This window comes from Orbicella faveolata, unplaced genomic scaffold (genome assembly GCF_042242905.1).
Source record: "Orbicella faveolata isolate gen_17 unplaced genomic scaffold, um_ofav_v1 contig_25, whole genome shotgun sequence".
In the NCBI taxonomy this organism is placed as follows: domain Eukaryota; kingdom Metazoa; phylum Cnidaria; class Anthozoa; order Scleractinia; family Merulinidae; genus Orbicella; species Orbicella faveolata.
This window is the reverse complement of record NW_028301553.1, coordinates 28,984,596-29,005,000: the sequence shown is the minus strand read 5'-3', so window position 1 is coordinate 29,005,000 and position 20,405 is coordinate 28,984,596. Positions and strand designations below refer to the sequence as shown.

The 20,405-nt window shown below is 39.6% G+C and overlaps 3 protein-coding genes across 3 annotated transcripts in view; 1 reads left to right on the top strand and 2 right to left on the bottom strand.

Moving 5' to 3' along the window:
* LOC149109785 (uncharacterized) overlaps positions 1-2,026 on the bottom strand; it is a 2,886-nt gene extending 860 nt beyond the window's left edge. The window contains exons 1-3 of the mRNA XM_089293778.1: positions 1,514-2,026; positions 1,176-1,337; positions 359-591 (exon numbers count right to left, since the gene is read on the bottom strand). Of these exons, the coding sequence (XP_089149904.1) occupies positions 359-591; positions 1,176-1,337; positions 1,514-1,942 (824 nt within the window). The 5' untranslated portion in view covers positions 1,943-2,026. The remainder of the gene's footprint in view (positions 1-358; positions 592-1,175; positions 1,338-1,513) is intronic.
* A 1,159-nt stretch (positions 2,027-3,185) lies between these two features.
* Positions 3,186-5,130, top strand: LOC149109784 (uncharacterized). Its single transcript, XM_089294671.1, has 3 exons — positions 3,186-3,222; positions 3,573-3,758; positions 4,574-5,130. Exons 1-3 carry the CDS (start codon positions 3,186-3,188, stop codon positions 5,107-5,109), a joined length of 759 nt encoding a protein of 252 aa, XP_089150797.1. The 3' UTR covers positions 5,110-5,130.
* Positions 5,131-5,362: 232 nt separating this feature from the next.
* LOC110041504 (coiled-coil domain-containing protein 191-like) lies at positions 5,363-19,271 on the bottom strand. The gene is made up of 15 exons (XM_089293971.1): positions 19,070-19,271; positions 18,945-18,980; positions 18,651-18,753; positions 15,346-15,582; positions 14,846-15,012; positions 14,238-14,461; positions 13,609-13,783; positions 12,323-12,513; positions 10,812-11,079; positions 9,243-9,723; positions 8,635-8,717; positions 8,162-8,263; positions 7,691-7,987; positions 6,751-6,905; positions 5,363-6,117 (listed from the first exon to the last, which is right to left on the bottom strand). The coding sequence occupies exons 1-15, from the start codon at positions 19,124-19,126 to the stop codon at positions 5,967-5,969; spliced, it is 2,727 nt and encodes a 908-aa protein (XP_089150097.1). The 5' UTR covers positions 19,127-19,271; the 3' UTR covers positions 5,363-5,966.
* Between the last annotated feature and the right edge of the window lie 1,134 nt (positions 19,272-20,405).

The window sequence follows — 20,405 nt, the reverse complement described above, 5'->3', positions numbered from 1 at the left end:
TGCAAAATCAAGACTTGAGCATGCATGTTGCAGGTCTTGCAGTACCTTGACAATGATACTTTTCAAGCTGAGCAAGCAACAGCGAGGGCCATCAGGACAGTTTAAATTTTGTGAGCACATATAACAAAATTAACAAAGATAATCCCTTGCAGAAATAAAAAGACACTTTGTATGAAAACAGGCTTTCAGCCAGATGGGCATCCAGGCATCCTGTGGATACCCACCTTTAAAAAAGATTGTTTTATTTTTCACATGTTGCTTATAAACTGTTTATTTGAGAAAACCCTATTACACATTTTGGATGCTCACTTTCAAATCCTGGCTAAAAGGGTGTGTGAAAATGCTATCTTTGACTCACCTTCTTAGTAAATCTGTACATTTTTCTTCTGAAAGACAGCTCTTCAGCTTCATAAGTGCTTTTTTACATTGAGCAGCAAGACCTTTGAAGCACTGTTCTTTGCTCTTATTGTGTGATGGGTTATCCCAGTCTGGCATGCCATCCACATACGACCAAGCCATCAGGACATAGTTCACAGTTGAATTCCACAATTGCGAGGCTACCAAGGTTTGTCCTTGGCTTATGCACTCTTTCTGCAATGATAATATTATGGTTGACTTTAATTTCTGTTCTTGGCAGGTAAGAAGTGAATTAATGGCAAGTTCACACAAACACAACAGAAATTATCATAGAGACGTAAGCATGGCAAATTAAGGAAAAATCAGATATTTTTTTACGTTGTTATGTTCATGTTGTAATGTTGCAAGAGTGAACCATGCCTAAGAGGATCTTAGGTTGTGTCACTACCCAGTATATGGAATAAATTAGTTGACTTTGCTCATAAATTATTCTGTCAAATCACCCCACCACAGTAGCCGCAAGAAAACTCAAACTTCAATTGATAAAAACATTCATTCATAAAAGTGAAGGCTCTAAGACATTTTGATTGGGTACTTCAAACCCAACACTAGCGCCCGCCCCCTGTACCCATGGACTAACAGTCGCATTTCCACTGCAGGGGGTGGGGAAAGGGAAAGATTGTGAAACAAACCTTTCTCGCACAAAGAACGTGACAAAGATTACTGCTTGAGAGGCGTAACATCAATAACCGACGTAGGAGAAAACTCGATCAAACTTCGAAACAGCTGTAATTAACTTTTCAGTGGCAATTACTCACCTTGAATGCTGCGAGGTGTGTGTTGACTCGGCGATAGCAGAATGCATCCCGCGACGAACCGTAACGAGTATACGGGAAGGATTTGTAAATGTTTCTCTGTAAATACTTCAGCTTTTCTTCCAATTCTGAAAGGTCTGGCTCAGGGATGAGACCTCGGAGTTCCTTTGAGAAAAAACGAGAAACCATCAGCTGGAGCACAAAGCTTTTTAAAAAGCCTTTAATCAAATCAGCATAACAATTACAGGCAAGCGCTATTGTTTAAAATGGCGTCGTTCGGCATCTAAAGCTTTGCTTGAGATTTACCTCTTATTCTGCACATATTTCGAATAAAAACTTACCTGTTCAAGGTCTGGATGTCTTTCTGCTACTAGAGTGTTCACCAAATCTACCAACTGCGCTTTGGTCAAGCCGTTCAGGGTTACAGAAAGCGCGGGCGATGGAGTCTCGTTTCGCTGGCTTCCAGCAAGACGAAGCTTCTTTCGCTTTGGACGATTTACTTTCGGCCGGGACTCAATCGGCGTCTCTGGAGTCATGAACACTGAATCTGGCTCTCCTTCTCCTTCACTTTCACTCTTATCGTCTTCATTGCTCGTGTTTCCAAGCGATTCAGACTTCTGTAGGGATTTCTGCATGCTTGTTTGCCTCGCGCCCCTCTTCCTCGAGCTCGGAGCGACGAAAGAAACGAAAATATCCCTCTCGGGTGAACTGTCGTGGCTGTTTTGAGCAGCACTCGAGCTAAAATTTGTGATATCTTTCATTGCAGACATTTTCACTAACGGATATGAGGACAATTTACGAGAAAACTAGCAGCGAAATCCGGCCAGCAAGGAAGCGACTTCTGAATGAAATTATTTTACCGCGCGAAGACCTAAAACAAAGCAAATTTCCGCGCCAAGAGAACAAGGGCTGTGATTGGTAGTTTCTGGCCTCGCTTCCATAACAGCCAAAAAGGATAGACTGGACTGGACTGGACTGGACTGGACTGGACTGGACTGTAATGAATAGATCGTTTTCACGTGACGTCGTCACTTTCTAAAATCCAAAACGAAAGAGCCGCTAAAGTTTTTGTCCTCATCAAGCACAAGAGGCGGTATATTTACATCTGTTTACAATTTTACAGCTCAGTAGCGTGCTTCGTTTGGAATCCAGAGCATTTTGAATTTCAGGGTTATGGAGGTGCGTGACACAAGGCTATGATCGAGTTTGTCGTAAAATATATACTTATCCCATGATTTTGAGCCTTTTTAGAGGTTAAAGCATTAGGAAAAGTGCTTATGTAAATGTTTGTTTGATCAGTACTGATAATCAGTCGCCTAGATAGCCAAAGTAAGTTCCAGATGTTTACACTATTTTCCGGCCGCCATATTGGTGTACCACGGAGGTACACCAACATGGCATTTTCATACTGGGCTCTGTAAATACCTGCGAAACATTTCGACGAATATCTGAAGTTTGGGGAAACGCACAGGCCTAAAACTTGGAGAGGTGGCTTATTTAGTTATCTTCTATAACATCATAATTTCATAGCTTTTTCCACCGGATGGTTTTCGATTTATTTTTTTATTGCGTGACAGTGAAAACGATCTATAACGGAGCAAAGACTTCTCATTTTGTCACAGAACACCCGCAAAAGAAAAAAATAATAATAATAAATAGAAAATAAAAAAATCGATAAATCTGAAAGTGAGAAGCTCTGTTAAGAGAATTAACAATTCGAGATATAAAAAAGTTGTTTTTGAAGAGCAACATAGTCAGTTACAACTAGCGCGGGAGACACGAAGCTTTCTGAAGGCAACTTCATGACAATTTTTTTGTTTTGAGCTACTTTCAATGCGATGAAATTAAAATTTAGCCATTAGTGTTTAAAGGCGTCTTTTCTCGCTCGCCGGTTCGTAGATGCGCTGTTCGAGGATCGAATGTCGCACGATATCGTCAGCTGAGCGCGAGCAAAACAACCATGTGTAACGGTCGGACACAAAAGAACATTTGACCATAACCTATAACGCAGGAATGAAAGCTTCTAAGGTCACCAGCTTCAAAGTTTCTGGTAAGTAAAAGTTATTTAAAACTTACGAAACTAGTAGCTCGGGGCGCTGGTTATTGCGTAGTGACCCGTGTGCGGAAGGTCATGTGCTTAACTCCTCATCGGAGACAATCAGAATCGACCTTTATAAAAAGAAAGTTAACAACACAAAATAAAACAAAACGAAAGAAAAACTAGAGAGAAAAAAAAGTTTCACATGCTTATGTGTCAACTCAATTTAGTTACTTACGCTTTTTTAAGCTGTTTATCGCCCGTGGCCGTTCATTTATGAACTGTCGAGTTTTCTTGGTTAACTTATGGCAGTCTGATAGCAATACTCAGACCCCTATATTATATATCATTTCTTTGATTAGGAAAGCCTACAGTGAAGGAAAGACCTCAAAAGTCTAAGAAAGCAGCAAATGCTAAGGAAACAAAGCAAAAAGGCTCTGCCAAGACTAATTCATCTTCAGCACGAAACACAGTGGACACGAAATCTAGAAAACCCAAAGACGCAGTTCTTCCAAATGCTTCTTCCAGTGCTGATCAAACAGCAGCAGGTTAGTTACCTTGTCGCAATGTTCAACATATGAATTCTTGCCACTGGTCGCTACACAGTTCTAGTATTATATATTGGAAGAATTTATTTACACGTCAAACAATTTTCTGTTAGTGATCACTAACCCTCAAACATTCTCGTCCCCAGAGCCCACGATCCTTCTGGCCTGCGGCAGGGATCGAGAGCTCTGGCCGGACCCGATTCTCTGAGCATGCGCAGAGTATTCGTTTCGTATTCTCAGCCAACCAGATTTGCCAGATTTGACGGGAAGTCCGTGAATCGCGGACTTCCGGTGTTTGACCAGCCCAGAGCTCTCGATCCCCGCCACAGGCCAGAAGGATCGTGGGCTCTGGGGACGAGAATAACCTTCAAACCTTTATGCTTAATTACATTTGATAATGGAAGGTGAAATAAGACATTTCCAAGTTGCTTCTTGCCTCACTGTCTAAAAGAGTCTCCGTGCGAAACTATTCATATGAAAATGCGTTTCGACCGTATAGGTTCTCTATCATGCGATCGAGTCAAACTGAATTTCATATGAAAGGTTTTGCGCGAAGACTCGTTTTGAAACAGGGGCAAAAGGCACACGTTTACCGCATAGATGACTAGCAGTGTAAGAGCTACGGGGAGCCAAAAAAACTTCCGTAACCTGAGGATCAATTTAGCTCTAATTTCGTTCCCAGATCTATTCCTCCATAACAAATCTGGGAACGAGCTTAATTCGCATTGGCTCCTCATAATTCAGTTTGATTTCACTTTTGTCAATTTCTACAAAGTCCCTTCCTTGTTTGAACGAATCGCTGTTTCATTATTTAGACGAACGGCGCCTGAGGAAACTAAAGGTGTATCTGAAAAGTGTCTCCTACAACGGCTGTGAAGGGACAAACCTGCCAAACCTGAATGACCTGTATTGCGATCAGCTGTTGCTGGATGAATTCCCATGTAACGAACTCGCTAAAAACGAGGAATTTAAATGCAATCCAACGCCATTTGTCATAGCCAGTTGCTTTAACAGAACCCAAGTCAGAGACAACAGCAACAGCAAAGGAAGCAAGGGCTCAAGGCGAGCGCCCAGGAATCAAAATGGCACACCGAGAAGAAGGAATGTACAGAAACCAAACTCAACTGTAACAACGAAACTGCAAGACTCGCCACTGAAGGCTTGTTCACTGCTCATGCCACAACAGGAAACGATCAGGACAGAAATAACAAACCCGGTAAACAAAATTATTAACGGGAAAGTCGACAAATTAGAACACGTTAAACCAAAGGAAGAAAAAGCACCAGAAAAATCGCCAGTGCAACTGGAAGAAAAGAGGGCAATTAGAGAAGAAAAAGGCATAACCGTTTGAGAATAAATTGAAGAGCATAGAGATATATTGTTAGATTGTGATTTCCCAATATACTTTAGTTGCTGTCCTTTCTTTTCTCTCATTTTTTTTTTTTTTTTTTAACTTTTCTACCGCTTTTACTTTTCTAACATGAACGTAATACTGAACTCGCTATTTCGCCCTAATCTAAGAATCTGCACAAGTAATGGCAAGCTTAAACATCAAGACCATCTGTTAAAATTTCAGGCAAAACAATAAATGAAAAAAATCAATATTATGTACAGAATATTTATTGCACACCGTATTTTAGAGGGGAAATACGAACTTAAGTTATTGACACATTTTCTTACAAACCAGGTGTTCGCAGTTAAAAAGAAATGAAGGATTTTATTTTAGAACGGCGAAGAGGAGGAAGTTCCTTTATTCACCTTTACGTTCCGCAAGAATTTTCTTTTGTTCCACTTCAAGATCTTAGTACGACAACTTTCACTGATTCCCAATCACCGGCTAGGTACGATTTATTCCTCTTTTCTCTTGTGCAGGAATATTTTTTTGGTAGTTTTCTACTCCACCCCGTCTCAAATTAACATAAAATGGCCTTGTTTGTGAAGTAGGTGAGTCTTTTTCTTCGCCATTAAGTGAACGCATTTCATCCACAGTATTACGAAGCTAAGAAGTCATTAAAAAGCCTCCTTTGAGATACTGATGACCATACATTTTCGCGCCATTTTCAACTTTCCCGCGCCAGTCGAAACGCCGCCGGCTGATCTCTGAAGTGCTTGCGTGACTACGGGCGTGACTATGAGCAATAGAACTCGAGGAAGACTTCCCAAGCTCGTTTGCAATTCTGTTTCTTTATAGCAACGCAAATGATCGGATCATGGCGATGTTTCAGTTAGAGTTTGAAAATCAGGTAGCCATGAGTGAACTCTTTTCCTCATTTCCGCTCTCCTGATGTCTTTTTCTCGTTCTGATCTCATCATGGGTATGTACTTCCTCCAGTAGATCATTGCTAACTTCTTCAATCGCCTGCAAATGGCACAAAAATACTCATCACACAAGAACTGTGTAAGAGAAATGTAAACTAAATTTAAGCTAGAATACAGCGGCAAAATGTGGCCCCAGTTGTTCACGATACAACTAAATCACTTTTAGTGGAAAGAACAGTTGGTTTCCTTAGACTTATTAAGTCCACTGGATAGAGATTTATCTAATGGTCAACAAAATGCGCCAAGCTAAACATTATCACAACTAAACTACTATCCAAGTAAACAATGCAGCGGGGGAAAAAATGCAACCAGCGCCAAGTACTGGAAAACGTGCATCAGCCAAGTCAAGATTGGTTTTAGATTTGATTGGAGTTGATTGGTGGAAAACAACGGGTTGCTCGAATCGTGGATAACGCTATTCACCGGATAAATCACTATCTAGGGGATTGCGTGGTTTATTTTGTCAACACCTATCCACTGGATAGTGATTTATGCGGTGGATAGCAATATTCAGCCTTCGAACAACCAGGGCTGGGTTTCTAATGATTGGCTATCAAGCAAGTTGCCCAAGTTTTCTAAACCAATCAGAGTTCAGCAAACAATTAACTATCACAAACATGACATTACTTTCGATAGCAAAATTCAACCACTGGAGGACTTTGATAATATCTACCATTCATTGTGTTCCTCGGCTATTCTCTCTTTCTCCCATAACATGATCTGTTGTTCTGTGACGTAATCCTGCCAGTATCGGAAGTACTTTTTCAACAGGTAAGACGAACAGTGGCCTTCCGCTACCATCTGAAGTCTGACAGCATGCTGGCCATACTAAATAAGATAGAAAAACAGTATGATGTAACAGCTTACTAGACGATTAAGAATAACAGTAGCAATGACAGAACAGTTTAAATACACTAAAACACATACAGTGGAACCCCGTTAATACGGTCTCCAACGGGCCAATAATATTTGGCCGTATTAACTGGGTGGCCTTATTAACGGCAGTGGCGGATCCAGACCTTGAGCTAAGGGGGGGGGGGGGGGGGGGGAGAGGGGATTGTTTTGCTTGCCCTGCCGGCTCTTTTTCCTTCTGAGATTTTACCTTTTTTTACCCAAAATAAGGGGGAGGGATCCGCCACTGAACAATAGGGTCAAATTTCATGACTGGTCGAAATTGAGTAACGTCTTAACAGAAGCTAACTGATATATCACAATTGCACTTCTAAACAACTGTTCTTTAATAAGCATCCGGAATGCAGTAACTTCAATCATTACATACAGTATTAACAATGGAAAGATAAACTTAACTGGTTTGAGTGGCCGTGTAAACGGGGTAAAATTATAAAGGATTATACAGTTTGGGATTTCAGAATGTAGCCGTCCGCCGTATTATGGGGGTGGCCTCATTAACGAAGAATATCAGCGCTAGCTTTTGACTGCATGGACCTTGTGCAGCAAGGTCTGAGTAGTGGAAAAAATTTAGTGCCTTCCTTAGCTTGCGCTCGTCAACCGAAACCCACATTAGGGCAGTTTGAAATGCTCTTACGACCTCTACAAAACCAAGGGAAAATAAAGTACTGTGAACAGTCGAGAGAGAGACTAGCTGCTCTAACCTTTCTCCACTGTCTCCACGTTCTACGTAATAAAATATTTTCGCACAGTGCTTCTGCTGCCTCCAGTCTCTCTTCATTTACCCTTCTAGTAAACTCCAACCAAGGATGGAAACAGCATTTTAGTAACACTCTGTTATGATGTAATGCAGCACGTGACATGTTCTCCCGCGTTGTCTCCACTGCACGTCTCCATGGCAACATGCCAAACCTTTTGAGAAGGGTGTATGCGTAGTGTTGGGTTGCCATGGCGACCTGCTGACGATTATGTTCTAACTGACGCTGTTTCTCGAGCTCACGCTATAAAAAGGAAACAAAACTAAAAGTTGATCAAAGTTAAGTTCTCCTTACTGTTTGCTAGACAATAATGTTACTTTTGAGAATTTCCAAGTTTATCATGACTATTTCCTTCAGTTGACGATTCCCTTGACATTATAAGTGGGAAAAGCCGTTTTCATCATCCATGTTCCTTACCTCTCTAGCCACGCGTTTCTCTTCTTTTCTCTTACGCAGCACTTCTTGTTTTTCTGCCAACAGTTCTGCTTCTTTGCGCTCCTGTTCTTTCTTGAGGAATTCCTGCCACATGTACATAATATCAGTTATAAAAATGAAGAAGGCTAAGGACACAATGGGCTTGACAAGAACCACGGAACAGGCATCTTCAACCTAACTTCGCTTGAATTTGGACTGTTAGAATTATAGTTTCTAAAATAAATCACTACGCTATTAGTAAGCAAATAAAAACAAAGTTATCATCGGCCAGGAGTAACGTCATTGAAAGAAACTTAGAAACGAGACAAAATACATTAAATTTGACCATATCGGGCCGAAATATTAATAAAATTGGCTGAAAATGTTCGCGCGTTTAACCGTGACCGCGCATTTAAAATAAAACAGGCCAAAAAAAAAAATGCTGCAAAAAACAGGAGCAGCGGATGCTCACATACCAACTTTTCTTCCTCAGCTTTCCTCTTCTTTTCATCTAAAGCTTTCTTTCGTTCCAAGCGTTGTTGAGCGCGTGCCTCCATAGCTAAAAATAACAACACAAAGTCACTCGTTTTGCTTGAGTACTACTTCACATGTGGTCCGTCACAAAACTTTCAGGATGGACTGCTAGTGAAAAACTATGGCCATCTCTACCCAGTGCAAAGTCGTACAACAGAGATTCTCCAGGCCCCATTTATCGAGCACACATACTCTAAAGTGTATGAATCGCAAAACTTCCCCAATTCCTCATCTTTTGAAGCCACCCACCATCCACGCTCGTTGAGCTACTACCGTTCGACTAATTTGTTTAAATTTGGTGAGGTACATCAAAAAAGTACGTGTACCCCCACCGATCCGCTAGCTGATGAATTCGTAAATTCTTAACACAGGTCCGCTAGAGAAAATGTCTCAACATTGTAATTACAATTGTAACGATTATATATAGTTCTAGCCCGAGTTTTCTGTTATAGACAACGACATAACTTTTCCGATTCGCCTATTTCCAGTAGAACATGCCTAGTCAGGCTAAGTGTCTTCTAAAAGAGCTAATAAAGATAGAAGGACTTACCCAAATGTAGTGGTTTAGTGGTAGGCTTCTGTGATTTAACAACAGCTTCTCTCGAGGTGAATTTACTGGGCACAGCAGACGTGTTACTGTCCGATAAACAAGTGCTTACTGACCGTCCCGTTAAAACATGTTCTGTGGATTGATCCTCGGGCGCATCAAGTCTGTCCTCTGATCTACTCGTTGATAAAACTGAGTTAAGTTTCTTTTCGTCGTGTTTCGTTTTGTCTCTGCTTTTCGCGGCAGAATAAAGAACTTCAACGTTCTCTACTTCACTGTAACTGCGCTGTCGATGTGATTTAGGTTTCGTCTCCTTTTCAATCCTGGTGTCTTTTCTGGTTTGTTCTCTTTTTGGTTGATTGATCCAAGCTGGTTTACTTATCGGCGGCTTATTGCTATCTTCCGTCTTTCTTGATGACAATTCCATTTCTACTCCAGAACGTTTAAGAGGTACAGTCCTGGCAGGCTGTGAGAACATTTCGTCCTGCGTCAAAGACAAATCGGAAAGTTACCCAGTGCTTATAGGTAAATTTCAAAGACAGGACTGTAGTCTGAGACCTACTGCCAATACGGTTACTTTTTCGGTCAGAACGAATAAATACAACCAACATGTAGTTTGTACCAGCAAAAACCACCTTACAGAGTCCACTACCATTATTTTCTTCACAAAATTACCCCGTTTATTATATGACTGAGACAATTACTTCCTTGTGATTGGCTCCGCCCAAGCACTGCACTGCAACGCAATTAAACGCACGAGTGTTGCTAATTTTTTCAGTCATACATAATAAATGAGTCATCGTATGAAAGCTTGAGCAATTAAGGATTTACACTACTCGTGATATTTCAAATATCACTCGTAGTGTAACTCCCGAATTGCACTCGCATCCATACGATTACTTATACTAAAGGAGCCAAACGGCCCAAATGTTTGCTTACCGCTGCACGAGCTGAGAATCATAACACGCACGCAGGTGCAGACATTCGGATCTTGCCGCGCGTGTCGTATGGCTTCAACTCGCGCCCTATTACTCGAACGCCTGCCAGGCACTTAACAGATGACACATTCAATATCTAGCTCCTATTAACTGAGCAGGAGGTCTGTAAGGGAGAATCTTGACCGAGGTCGTGAGTACAGACCGAACGCAGTGAGGTCTGTGCACACGACCACGGTCAAGACTCTCCCATACAGACCGACTAAGCTCGGTTAATAAGATGTTTATTTTATGGTAAACAAGAGAAATTTAATTCGTTTAATGTACCTGGTTTGTACTAACTGACATTTGCTTGCGAACGGCGATGAGCTGAATTTAATTCTGCCAACGTTTGCTCGTCCTCTTTGCTCTTTTCTCATCGGGCTTTTTAGCACTTCCATAAATAAATGTAGACAATGACTTTGCATTTAAGTTTGCAACTTTTACCGGTCTAGATACAGGTCTAGATGGGAAAATCTAGACCGCTTTCAATATCGATTTCAGCCAATCAAATTCGTAAATTTGGTAGTTCCCAATCCTTGTGAGACAGAGCCATATAATAACTTCTCTTAAAACTCCTCATCAATACAAGTCTTACCAACTTCCTTGCCGTGCTGGAGCTCTGTTCATTTCTATCATCTTCAATATCCTGTAACTCTAAAGCCATGCTTGTGTTACCGCCTCGATCACTCCACAATCTACCCGTGGCTGCTGCCTGCAGTAGAGCCGCCATCTTCTGAGTCTTCTTGTCGTGTTCTTCCTGTAGTTGTCTCCTTTCTTGTTCTTTTTTTACCCACTGTTGCCAGGCCCGCAAACATCTTAACAGCAAATGATGACGGTGAAACTTAAATGACAACTGTTCCTTTCTGCAAAATTAAAAACAGAAAAAAGAGTCTGACGTAGGACCTCCAACTGTTTGAGATTGTTCACTTCGGGGAGCTGTTCCCTTCCTAACGGTGACAAATCCGGGGGGACTCCCATGTGAAAAGGCCAGGGATGCTTGAAGGAATAATACTAATAATGAAAATATATTTATACAGGATGACTGCATCAGTTTTAAGGAAAAAAAAACCTGCTGCCAATGCAGGTCCTGTGTAAAATAAATAAATAAATAATAATAATAATAATAATAATAATAAATCAAATCAAATCAAATCAAATATTAAGTAAAACTAGTAAAAAGTTACATTAAACCCCTAAAGGCGACCAATCAGTACGTGGCTCAAGCTTTATTTAACCCTTAAAAAATACGAATTAAAACGGAAACATACCGTTTTTTTTATTATTTCTTTGACTGTATGCTAAAAGATACCTTTTAAAACAGGTAAAAATGGTGATTTTTGGCCTTGAACACACTAACTGAGACCGAAATCCGTGATTTACATCCCTATGCCAGACGAAGAGCATCCTGGACCTTCTGATATGGGAGTTCTCTCCCCCTCAAGTTACAAATGTACAGTGTTTGCGTATGACTGGATCATGACTTAGAGTTCTCTTAAGAGAGGGGTGCTATTACTGGGAACTACAAAAATAGTGTGACATCAGTGTTTAGAGGGACATAATTAAGGCGATTTCACTGCATATTTGGTCAAAGCAGTGCTTAAATTAGACTTGAACAACAAGATAGAAGATAAGTGACTAGTTGAACTGAGCGCATATTGTGATTAGTTTTCAGCGATTTTTCCAAGACAGAACAACAGAATTTGAAAAAGTTTTTCCAACTTTTTCAACAATATTTACGTAGCATCACAGTCATGTGCCTACATAACTCATTATATCATTATTCTTTTCTATATCCTCGGTGCACTTATATTTTTTAGTTATTTTTAATAAAACTAGACAGTTATATTTGGGTTTCCATCCGGAAATACATGATGGCGTTGCCATAACTCAGGATCGCCAAGGATATGAGGTGCTACTGCAACACATGATGACGGTGAAGCTTTGATGGTAGTTAAAACAGAAAAGAGTCTCCTTTATGTAAAGTTTAAAAACATAGCTATTGTGTGTGGCTAGGACCCGATAATCACTCAGTGTCACCACATTTCTCTTGTGAGAAGTGTCTCAAAGAACAGTATTAACCGTTAACAAATTTGAAACAGAATGTACCTGTGCTTTTCCTTCATCTCCATAGTAACAGCTTGAGCTTCCTTATCAGATCTGATGTGATTGACATAAGCTTGCCATGCATTCCACGTCCGCAGTTTGCATCGCCAGTCAGACATGGCCTTGGCTTTCCCAAGCTTGATCCTCTGTGATGCAACGACAGAATACCAGGCTGAGAAATATCTTTGAAGAATCTGAAATAATAACAAGAACACAGTTAATTGTTGAACAAAACATTAAAATCATTGCATTGCAAGCCCTGTGAGCAGGCACAAAGAACAATATACTCAGCTGTTTTTGGCTACCTGACCAGGTAAGATGGAGCTACTTTACCCACACAGAATTACGTGTTGTCTCTTACAAGAAAATTGTGTCCTATTTGCCGTATAATAGCAGAGCTCCGCCTCCCCAAAGGACCGCCAAGTAGAGCACCATACTTTCCATGTGGAAAAGAAAAGGAAACCCATAAACATATTTTCTCGTGGTTATCATGGCTAGAGGTATTGCTGATGGACGCATACGCACAATGATGGACAGTATCACTTTGAACAGTATCACTTTTTTGCTTATAACAAAAAATCCCAACATCCACAATTGTTTTGAACTGCCAGTCAAAAAGCATCCCACAATGATAGGGATTTATTGCAAGGGCAATATATAGCTGGAATGCTGAAAGTGGAGGTGGGTGGGGTAGTGATACACAAGGAACACATATACCAAACAGCTGCATTGCATTGCGTTGTGTTGCGTTGACTGCAGCAGCTGCATTGCATTGCATAGGGGGAAAAAGCATAGGGGGAAAATATGTTTATGGGTTTCCTTTTCTTTTCCACATGGAAAGTATGGTGCTCTACTTGGCGGTCCTTTGGGGAGGCGGAGCTCTGCTATTATATGGCAAATAGGACAATGCAGCTGCATTGCATTGCGTTGCGTTGCGTTGACTGCAGCAGCTGGATAATAAATCTCTTATTAGGTGTTTTGATATGTACTATGCCGGTATATTTTTATTTGGTGGTTGTATACAAGCCCCTATGAGCTCGTCAAAATAGCGCACAAGTCATAAGAATATACAGCAATACTACACACAACAACATTTAATAAGATACACGTATATAACATTGTACTAAATGAGTAATTGTCGTTGGCTAAATCATCTGTGCAGGGAGGGGGCAAGAATAATGACATTTTCTGGAACTATATCAATATGATTAAAACTGGACTGACTTGTTTAAAGAGGCTCAGCACCTGAAAGAAGTCAAAACAGTCCAAGGTAAACAATTATTTTGTACCCTGAGGTTGTTGTTTGCCTCCTCGGCTGCCTTCTTCTCCATCTGCTCCAGCAGCATTCTTCTCATTTCCTCTTTATCTTCAACCTCCCTTCTCTGTTTCTCCTCCTTCTGTCTTTGCTCTTCTTCAAGATACTGCCGAGCGAGCAACTCTGCCTCATGATCCTTATGCCGCTCACTTCAGAAAATATATTTGAATGGATAAATTACCACTTGAAAAGGTCTGGACAGCAGGAAATTTAACATCCAGTTTCAGATATAAAATGACAATTCTGAATTTAACAGACATCTTTCAGCAGAAACTTCTGCCTTCTTCAATACGAGTGACACAAGAGATGCAAATTTGATTTAAAATAACTAGTAACAATAAAAATACTAATGAGTGTATATAAAATGGAAGAAAGCACGTGGATAACAAAGATAGGCTTGAATTAAAATGTTGGAGTTGCTGATAAGGAATTGGTTTCGGCTTCTATTAGCTTGAGCTGCAAGGTACTATCAGCTTGGTCAGTTACATGAAAGTAAGCATTTGAACCCAAGGCATGGCATCTCTTGCATTTACTACTTACAATGTTGACATGTATAAACATTAGCAAGTCAGGTGACATACAAAATCTTAATTCCCAACCCACCTGTCTAACTTTTCTTTAGCAGCTTTCTTCTCCTCCTCCATAGCTCTGCGAATCTTGGCCATTTCTTTTTGTATATGTTCTTCTTCTCTCTTAAGCCGCACTTGCTGTTCTTTCTCTTCCCTAATAAGCTGTTGACGAGCCTCAGCTTCAGCTTGTTTATGAGCCACCTGCTCTCTTCTTTTTTTCTCTATATCCTTCTGTCTTGCATGGCTTTTTTCCTTCACCTAAGAATTAAGAAAAGCCCAGTTTATCTAACCTATCTAAATACATTCTTTATTTTGTTATGAAATTTTTATCATTTGACAAGGAGGCAGCGCGATTAAGTGGTTAGAGCACCGCACATGAAATCTGGAGGTCACAGGTTCAATTCCCACTCTGACCACTAAGCTGGAGTTGCTACTCGGTAGAACCTAGTTCAACCTCCTCGGTCATGCTTGCAAAAAGCTTTTTAAGATTTCTAAGCCTAAATTATGTTTAGCTGATATATATTTGTTTCTAGTTCAGTTAAGTGGCATGCAGGCCTGTGAACTAGCGAGGCATAGCTAAGTGCACTGACCACTATAAACAGCAATTATTATTTATTCATGTGCTAAAAGTCTAATGGGCACCTGTTTGTGCCTGAGTTCCATCTTGGGTCTTGGATCCTTTCTCTTTTTACTGCCATCAAACCCTAAATCACTCAGTATGTCTTTCTCAACCACTTTCTTGTCCAACATGTCTCGCAGAATTTGCTGAACAGATATCTCATCATTAAGGTCATCGTCATATTCTGCACCTGTAAGGAAACAAAAACAGCAGAAACATGTGAGTAGCACTGTTGCATGGCGGCAAATATAGTCTTCAGTAGTGTTCATTGATAAGGAAGAGCTCTTTTTTATTCCTCGAGAAAGAACACTGTTGATCAGTTCTCTCAAATAGGAAATGCAGTTTCAAATATCCTCCTCACTATTTTACATGTAGATGTTATAAAATAGTTCTTTACTTGGAACAAAATATATGTGTAGTACCCAACTGTACATCAAACTGATATACTATAAATAACATTTCTTCATTGATTAACAATGATTTTTAAAACTACTACAGTGTAAATCAACTGAAAATAACTTACCCATAACACTGGGAGACTGGCTGTTATGAGAACTGTTTAGTGTTGTCCAGTCACGTGACTGTAGCAGTGGATCTGATGTATCCACAAAATTGTCATAGTAATCTTCAGTAACAGAATTTCTAGTGACATTTTGTAAGGGTTTGCTTCTCTGAGCCCAATTCTCATCTTTAAATTGCACTTCTAAATTAAAATCATCACGTCTCTTCTCATGCAGCCAGGAATCCAATAAATCTTGTGCTGTATGAAGAAATTCATGTAGAAACAGGTTACAGGACTTACTAAGTACAGGTAATATACAATGTAAACAATACATGTTCACCCTGACATTTGTTTAAATGGTCATTCAATGTTCAATATGAAAAAAGTTCAGGATCTCCTAGGTGACCATCTCAGAAGTTCAACAATTGAAAGTGGTTGTAGCAAGAGCTGCTTACTTATGAGAGGAAGTTCATAAATGTCAGTGACCACATGTTGAAACAATCGAGGCTGGTCGCTTAACACAGCTTTTAGCATAAAGATTTCAACCTCAGTCTCAAGGTTACACTCTTTCTCCAGCCACAAATTGTCTTGAACTTCTGATTACAAACCTCTATCAAAAAAGATGATTAACCAATGTTAACAGAGTGTGTGGTTTTATTAGAATGTCCTATAATACATATCACTCTGATCTTTTAGTGATCACTTGCGAGAGTTTAAACCAAAGGCTAATAATTAGCCTGGTAGGACTAATGTTAATTTAATTTAAGTTAATTTCTATATTATGTGTTATGTATGATATTTTGGTTTAACTTTGTTTATCTTCTCAAATTTTTTTAATTTCCTTTTTTTCTCTTGTTCTCTCTTTTAACTAAACTAGATAATACTGTTAAAGTAATAGTAGCTCGCCCAGAATAGCTTTACTAGCCGCGAGCTACTAAGGCCTGTAATTCAATTATATGGGTAGTAAAGTTACTGTTACTGTTACATATATTCTTCTCATATCTGATCATCTGATTGGTGTTCGCTCATGACACAATAACTCCACAAAGTCCACTAGGTTAAATTTTTTTCTGATTTGGGTTGTAAATCAATCTTTTGCTACACTTTTACTCTATCAATCAATCAATCAACCTTCATTTAACACAATATCTTACCATAAAAATGTTCTCCATAGGAGTTGTGTGAAAAATTAAAAAGAACGAATAAGCTATATTAAGAGGAACACATTAATTACATTAACTAATGAACTACTTACAGTGCGTTTACTGAAACCGGGGCCACCCAGACAATGAAAACCAATCAGATGGCAGAAGTGAAACAATAGATTCCAACATTTTCAAATCCAGTCAATCAAATGTCCCATTTTCAATTCCAGCCAATCAAATGTTTGGTACAAGACAATGAAATCCCAACTTGTTTGTTGTGATGCTTATGCAATTACGGTGTCGCATAATAAATTGGCAAGCTCAAACCGTTAGTAGTTTCACGTGCTTGCAGGTTCAAGAAGAATTATAAGCTACAATTTCTATGGAGTCGTTGATTGGTTTGGAAAATACATGGAAATAAAAGCTGCGTTTGAGTGTGACTCATAAATACATATCGCTAATAGAGTGTGTTGCGTGAATATTGTCACGGCTGTTTAAAAGAGACCCTTCAAATGGTCTCTGAGCAGTTTCACATGAACGCAGTTTCAAAATATACGAATTGGAAAGGGATTATTTTCGATGTAACTGAAAGGAGCTGAAAGCAAACTTCAAGCAGGAGAATTGAAATGTTAACTTGATACAAAAATGAATTCTTTGTCGAAATATCTTTGATTTTTCCATCCAGAGGAAGTTCCTATGCGTTCGTCTTTTGTTTTTGCTTGAGTGATTTTACAGGCTGAGGCTTTGATAGTACAATGCAGAGGAAAGAGTTGTTTGAATTTTCATGAAGATGTTATTTTAATACACTGATAACCCAGAAAGGGAGCTCAAACACCAAAATGTGGAGCTCTTAAGACAGTGAACACGATGGTTTTTTTCAAGAACTGTGTAGTGGACAACAGAAAGCTGTGTAAAAATAGAAACACGTACAGACAGCAGGAATGGAATTTACTTTGTAAAAAATGTCAAAATCTATTATTCTACGATTTTAAACAACAACCGTATAAAAGACATTTCGTGTGGCTGTATGTTCACAGCCAGAAAACGATCAATCTAATGAGTTTATTACGCTTGTAAATGTAAAATCTAAGGTAAAGTAACACAATATTTTCTAATGCAAAAATACCAACGGCTTGAGCTTGACAATTTATTCACAGACACCATAGTTGCATTAGCATCACAACGAACAAGTTTAGATTTCATTGTTTTGTACTGGACATTTGATTGGCTGGATTTGAAAATGTTAGAGTCTATTGTTTCAGTTCTGCCATCTGATTGGTGTTCATTGTGTGGATGGCCCTGGTTTCAGTAAACGCACTGTAACTAGCATACAATTAAAACCTATATAATAAAACTTTCCTTAATGTAAAGTGTACAAACAATAACCTTTCCCATTCAATGAGGTTTTAAACACTTGTAACCTAGACAGATGTCTGATTCCCAAGGGAATCTTGTTCCACAGAACAGATCCTCTGTAGCGTAGGCTCCCTTTTGCATATTCAGTTCATGGTCTGGAGACATATGCTTGTACATTTAAGGTGTTGGTAAAAACACTGCCAACATTAAATACATTATTGTAAGCAGACTTTACAAATATGATATCTGGCATTATCATGGTACCATGTCCAAACTGGCCGCAGCTAAGTGGAGTAGTGCTATATGTAACACAGTAAATGGTTTGAACCCAGGAGTATCAGTAGTTTGTATAGTGTGATCGTCCGGGTGAGTGTAGTTCTGAAAAGAACTGTTGTTGGTGACTGACATTTCAACAACCTGAGCGGAAGTCATCTTCAGAGTCAAGTGAATAGTGTTTGTCAGTCGATGATCTTATAAGTCTGGTCCGTTGAACGTGATTGGTCAGTTGACTGACTTAACAATACACGGACTAAAAACCAACCTATTTGACTAACAACAGACGGATCAAAACCCACCAATGACTGATGACAAACTTTACACGAGTCTTTCAGCCAATACCATCATGGCTATACTGACCAATCACGTTCAACGGACCAGACTTATAAGATCATCGACTGACAAACACTATTCACTTGACTCTGAAGATGACTTCCGCTCAGGTTGTCGAAACGTCAGTCACCAACAACAGTTCTTTTCAGAACTACACTCACCCGGACGATCACACTATACGAACTAGTGCTATATGTATAAGTAAAGTAGCTTTACCTTCTACCAATGCATCATCATCAACATGAACTTGTTCCAGCACACTTTGATAATTGTTTCCAAACACTTCCCTTGCTGCCTCACTTGAAGCTCTTTCAACTCTCTGAAGGATAAAGGGGGAAATTTAGCCATCAAAAGGTCACGAGTACGGCTGAAAATCTTGTAAATTTGTAAGTAAGCTTGTATGCATTAAAATCAAATCAGTACGTATTGTGGCTTAATCATAACTTATTTATCTATTATAATTCATGACAGGATAAAAATATATATATTCACGATTCTTTGAGAACTTACCTTAATCCAATCTTGCACGTCACTTCTCGATGAGTGCTGTGGAAATTAAATATGACAAGGAAGATGTAGGTATCGAAGTTGACAACAGTGAAACAATTTTACTGAGCTCTGTTTTGCACGCTTACCGTCCTTGGATTTGTTTGCCGGTTCCATTTAAAGAGGTTCGGCTTCGCTCCTGCCATTTACAGCTTATTGTATTCCACGATTGAAACAGTGTTGGACGTCCATAGAGCGACAAAGTTGGATTGTCCTCAGAGAAAAATCATGAGAGACAGATCTCAAACTTTCCGCCATTTTGAATGGTACCCATCATGCATTATTAACCGAACTCCTGCTCATTCTCCTGCATGTTTTTTCTGACTCGTCTCTTTAGGTATCGTGAAGACTGGTGCCGAATTGGGGAGAGAGAAAGGGTAGCAGGATTAGCAAAAAAAGAACAGGCGAGAAAAAAGAGCCCAGAAAGAAAAGCCGAGAATTAACCAGTGCATGTTACGTGACGTTTTCCCTCCTTCTTCAACAAGGAAATAAAGCAAAAATGCCTCCAATGAAATAAAACTATCTCCTCCCTCGCTACCTCTACGGAGAAAAACATCTGCACAGAATCCTAGGCAAATATCGGCGAACCAAAGTTTTCAAGAGCTACGAAACAAGCTTCTTCTTCCACCTTTCTAGAACAGGCTGTGGTCTCGCCAATTTTATCCCGAGTGTTTTTTCTCTTGCCGACTAACTCCCTCTGGGTCCCTGAGGATGCGACTAGTCACTGCTTCGTGGCGTCAGCTAGATTGAGATAGAAAGGGAACAGGAAGAAAGACGCCTTCTTTGACTATGGTCTACATAAGCGCACGCAAACTAAATCAACTTAACAAATCAACGTCAGTTTTTCATGCGTCTGTCCTGTTATTGATCACGAATTTCGTCATAACATTGTCAAATTAGTTTTTTCTTGCTTTAAGATAGGTAACCTTTTTGGTGTGAAAGACCCTATCCCCGGCGGGCTTCGTTCACGTGTGGTTTATAAGTTTACATGTGCGGGCTGTAATGCCTGTTATGTCGGCGAAACCACCCGACATTTTTCCACACGCGTACGTTAGCACTTAGCCGTTGATAAGGCCCCTCACATTTTCAAACATCTTCAGAATTCTGAACGTTGTCGCTCATTGTGTTCAATAGACTGCTTTCATATTTTAGATCACGCCACTACCAGCTTTCAACTCAAGATAAAGGAGGCTATTCATATTCAAAAAGAACTACTTTGCCTCAATCAGCAATTACAGCATGTAAATCTAAAATTATCCTTTTAATTTACACCTTCTCACGCTCTTTTGTTACTATTTGTCTTAATTAGCATTTTTGTTTACTTATTATTCAACTTGCTTTGTAATCATTCAACTCAAGATGACAGAAGTTCTGTCGAAACATGTCTTGTAAACTTAAAAAATTGGTCGTTTTCTTAAAATTGTC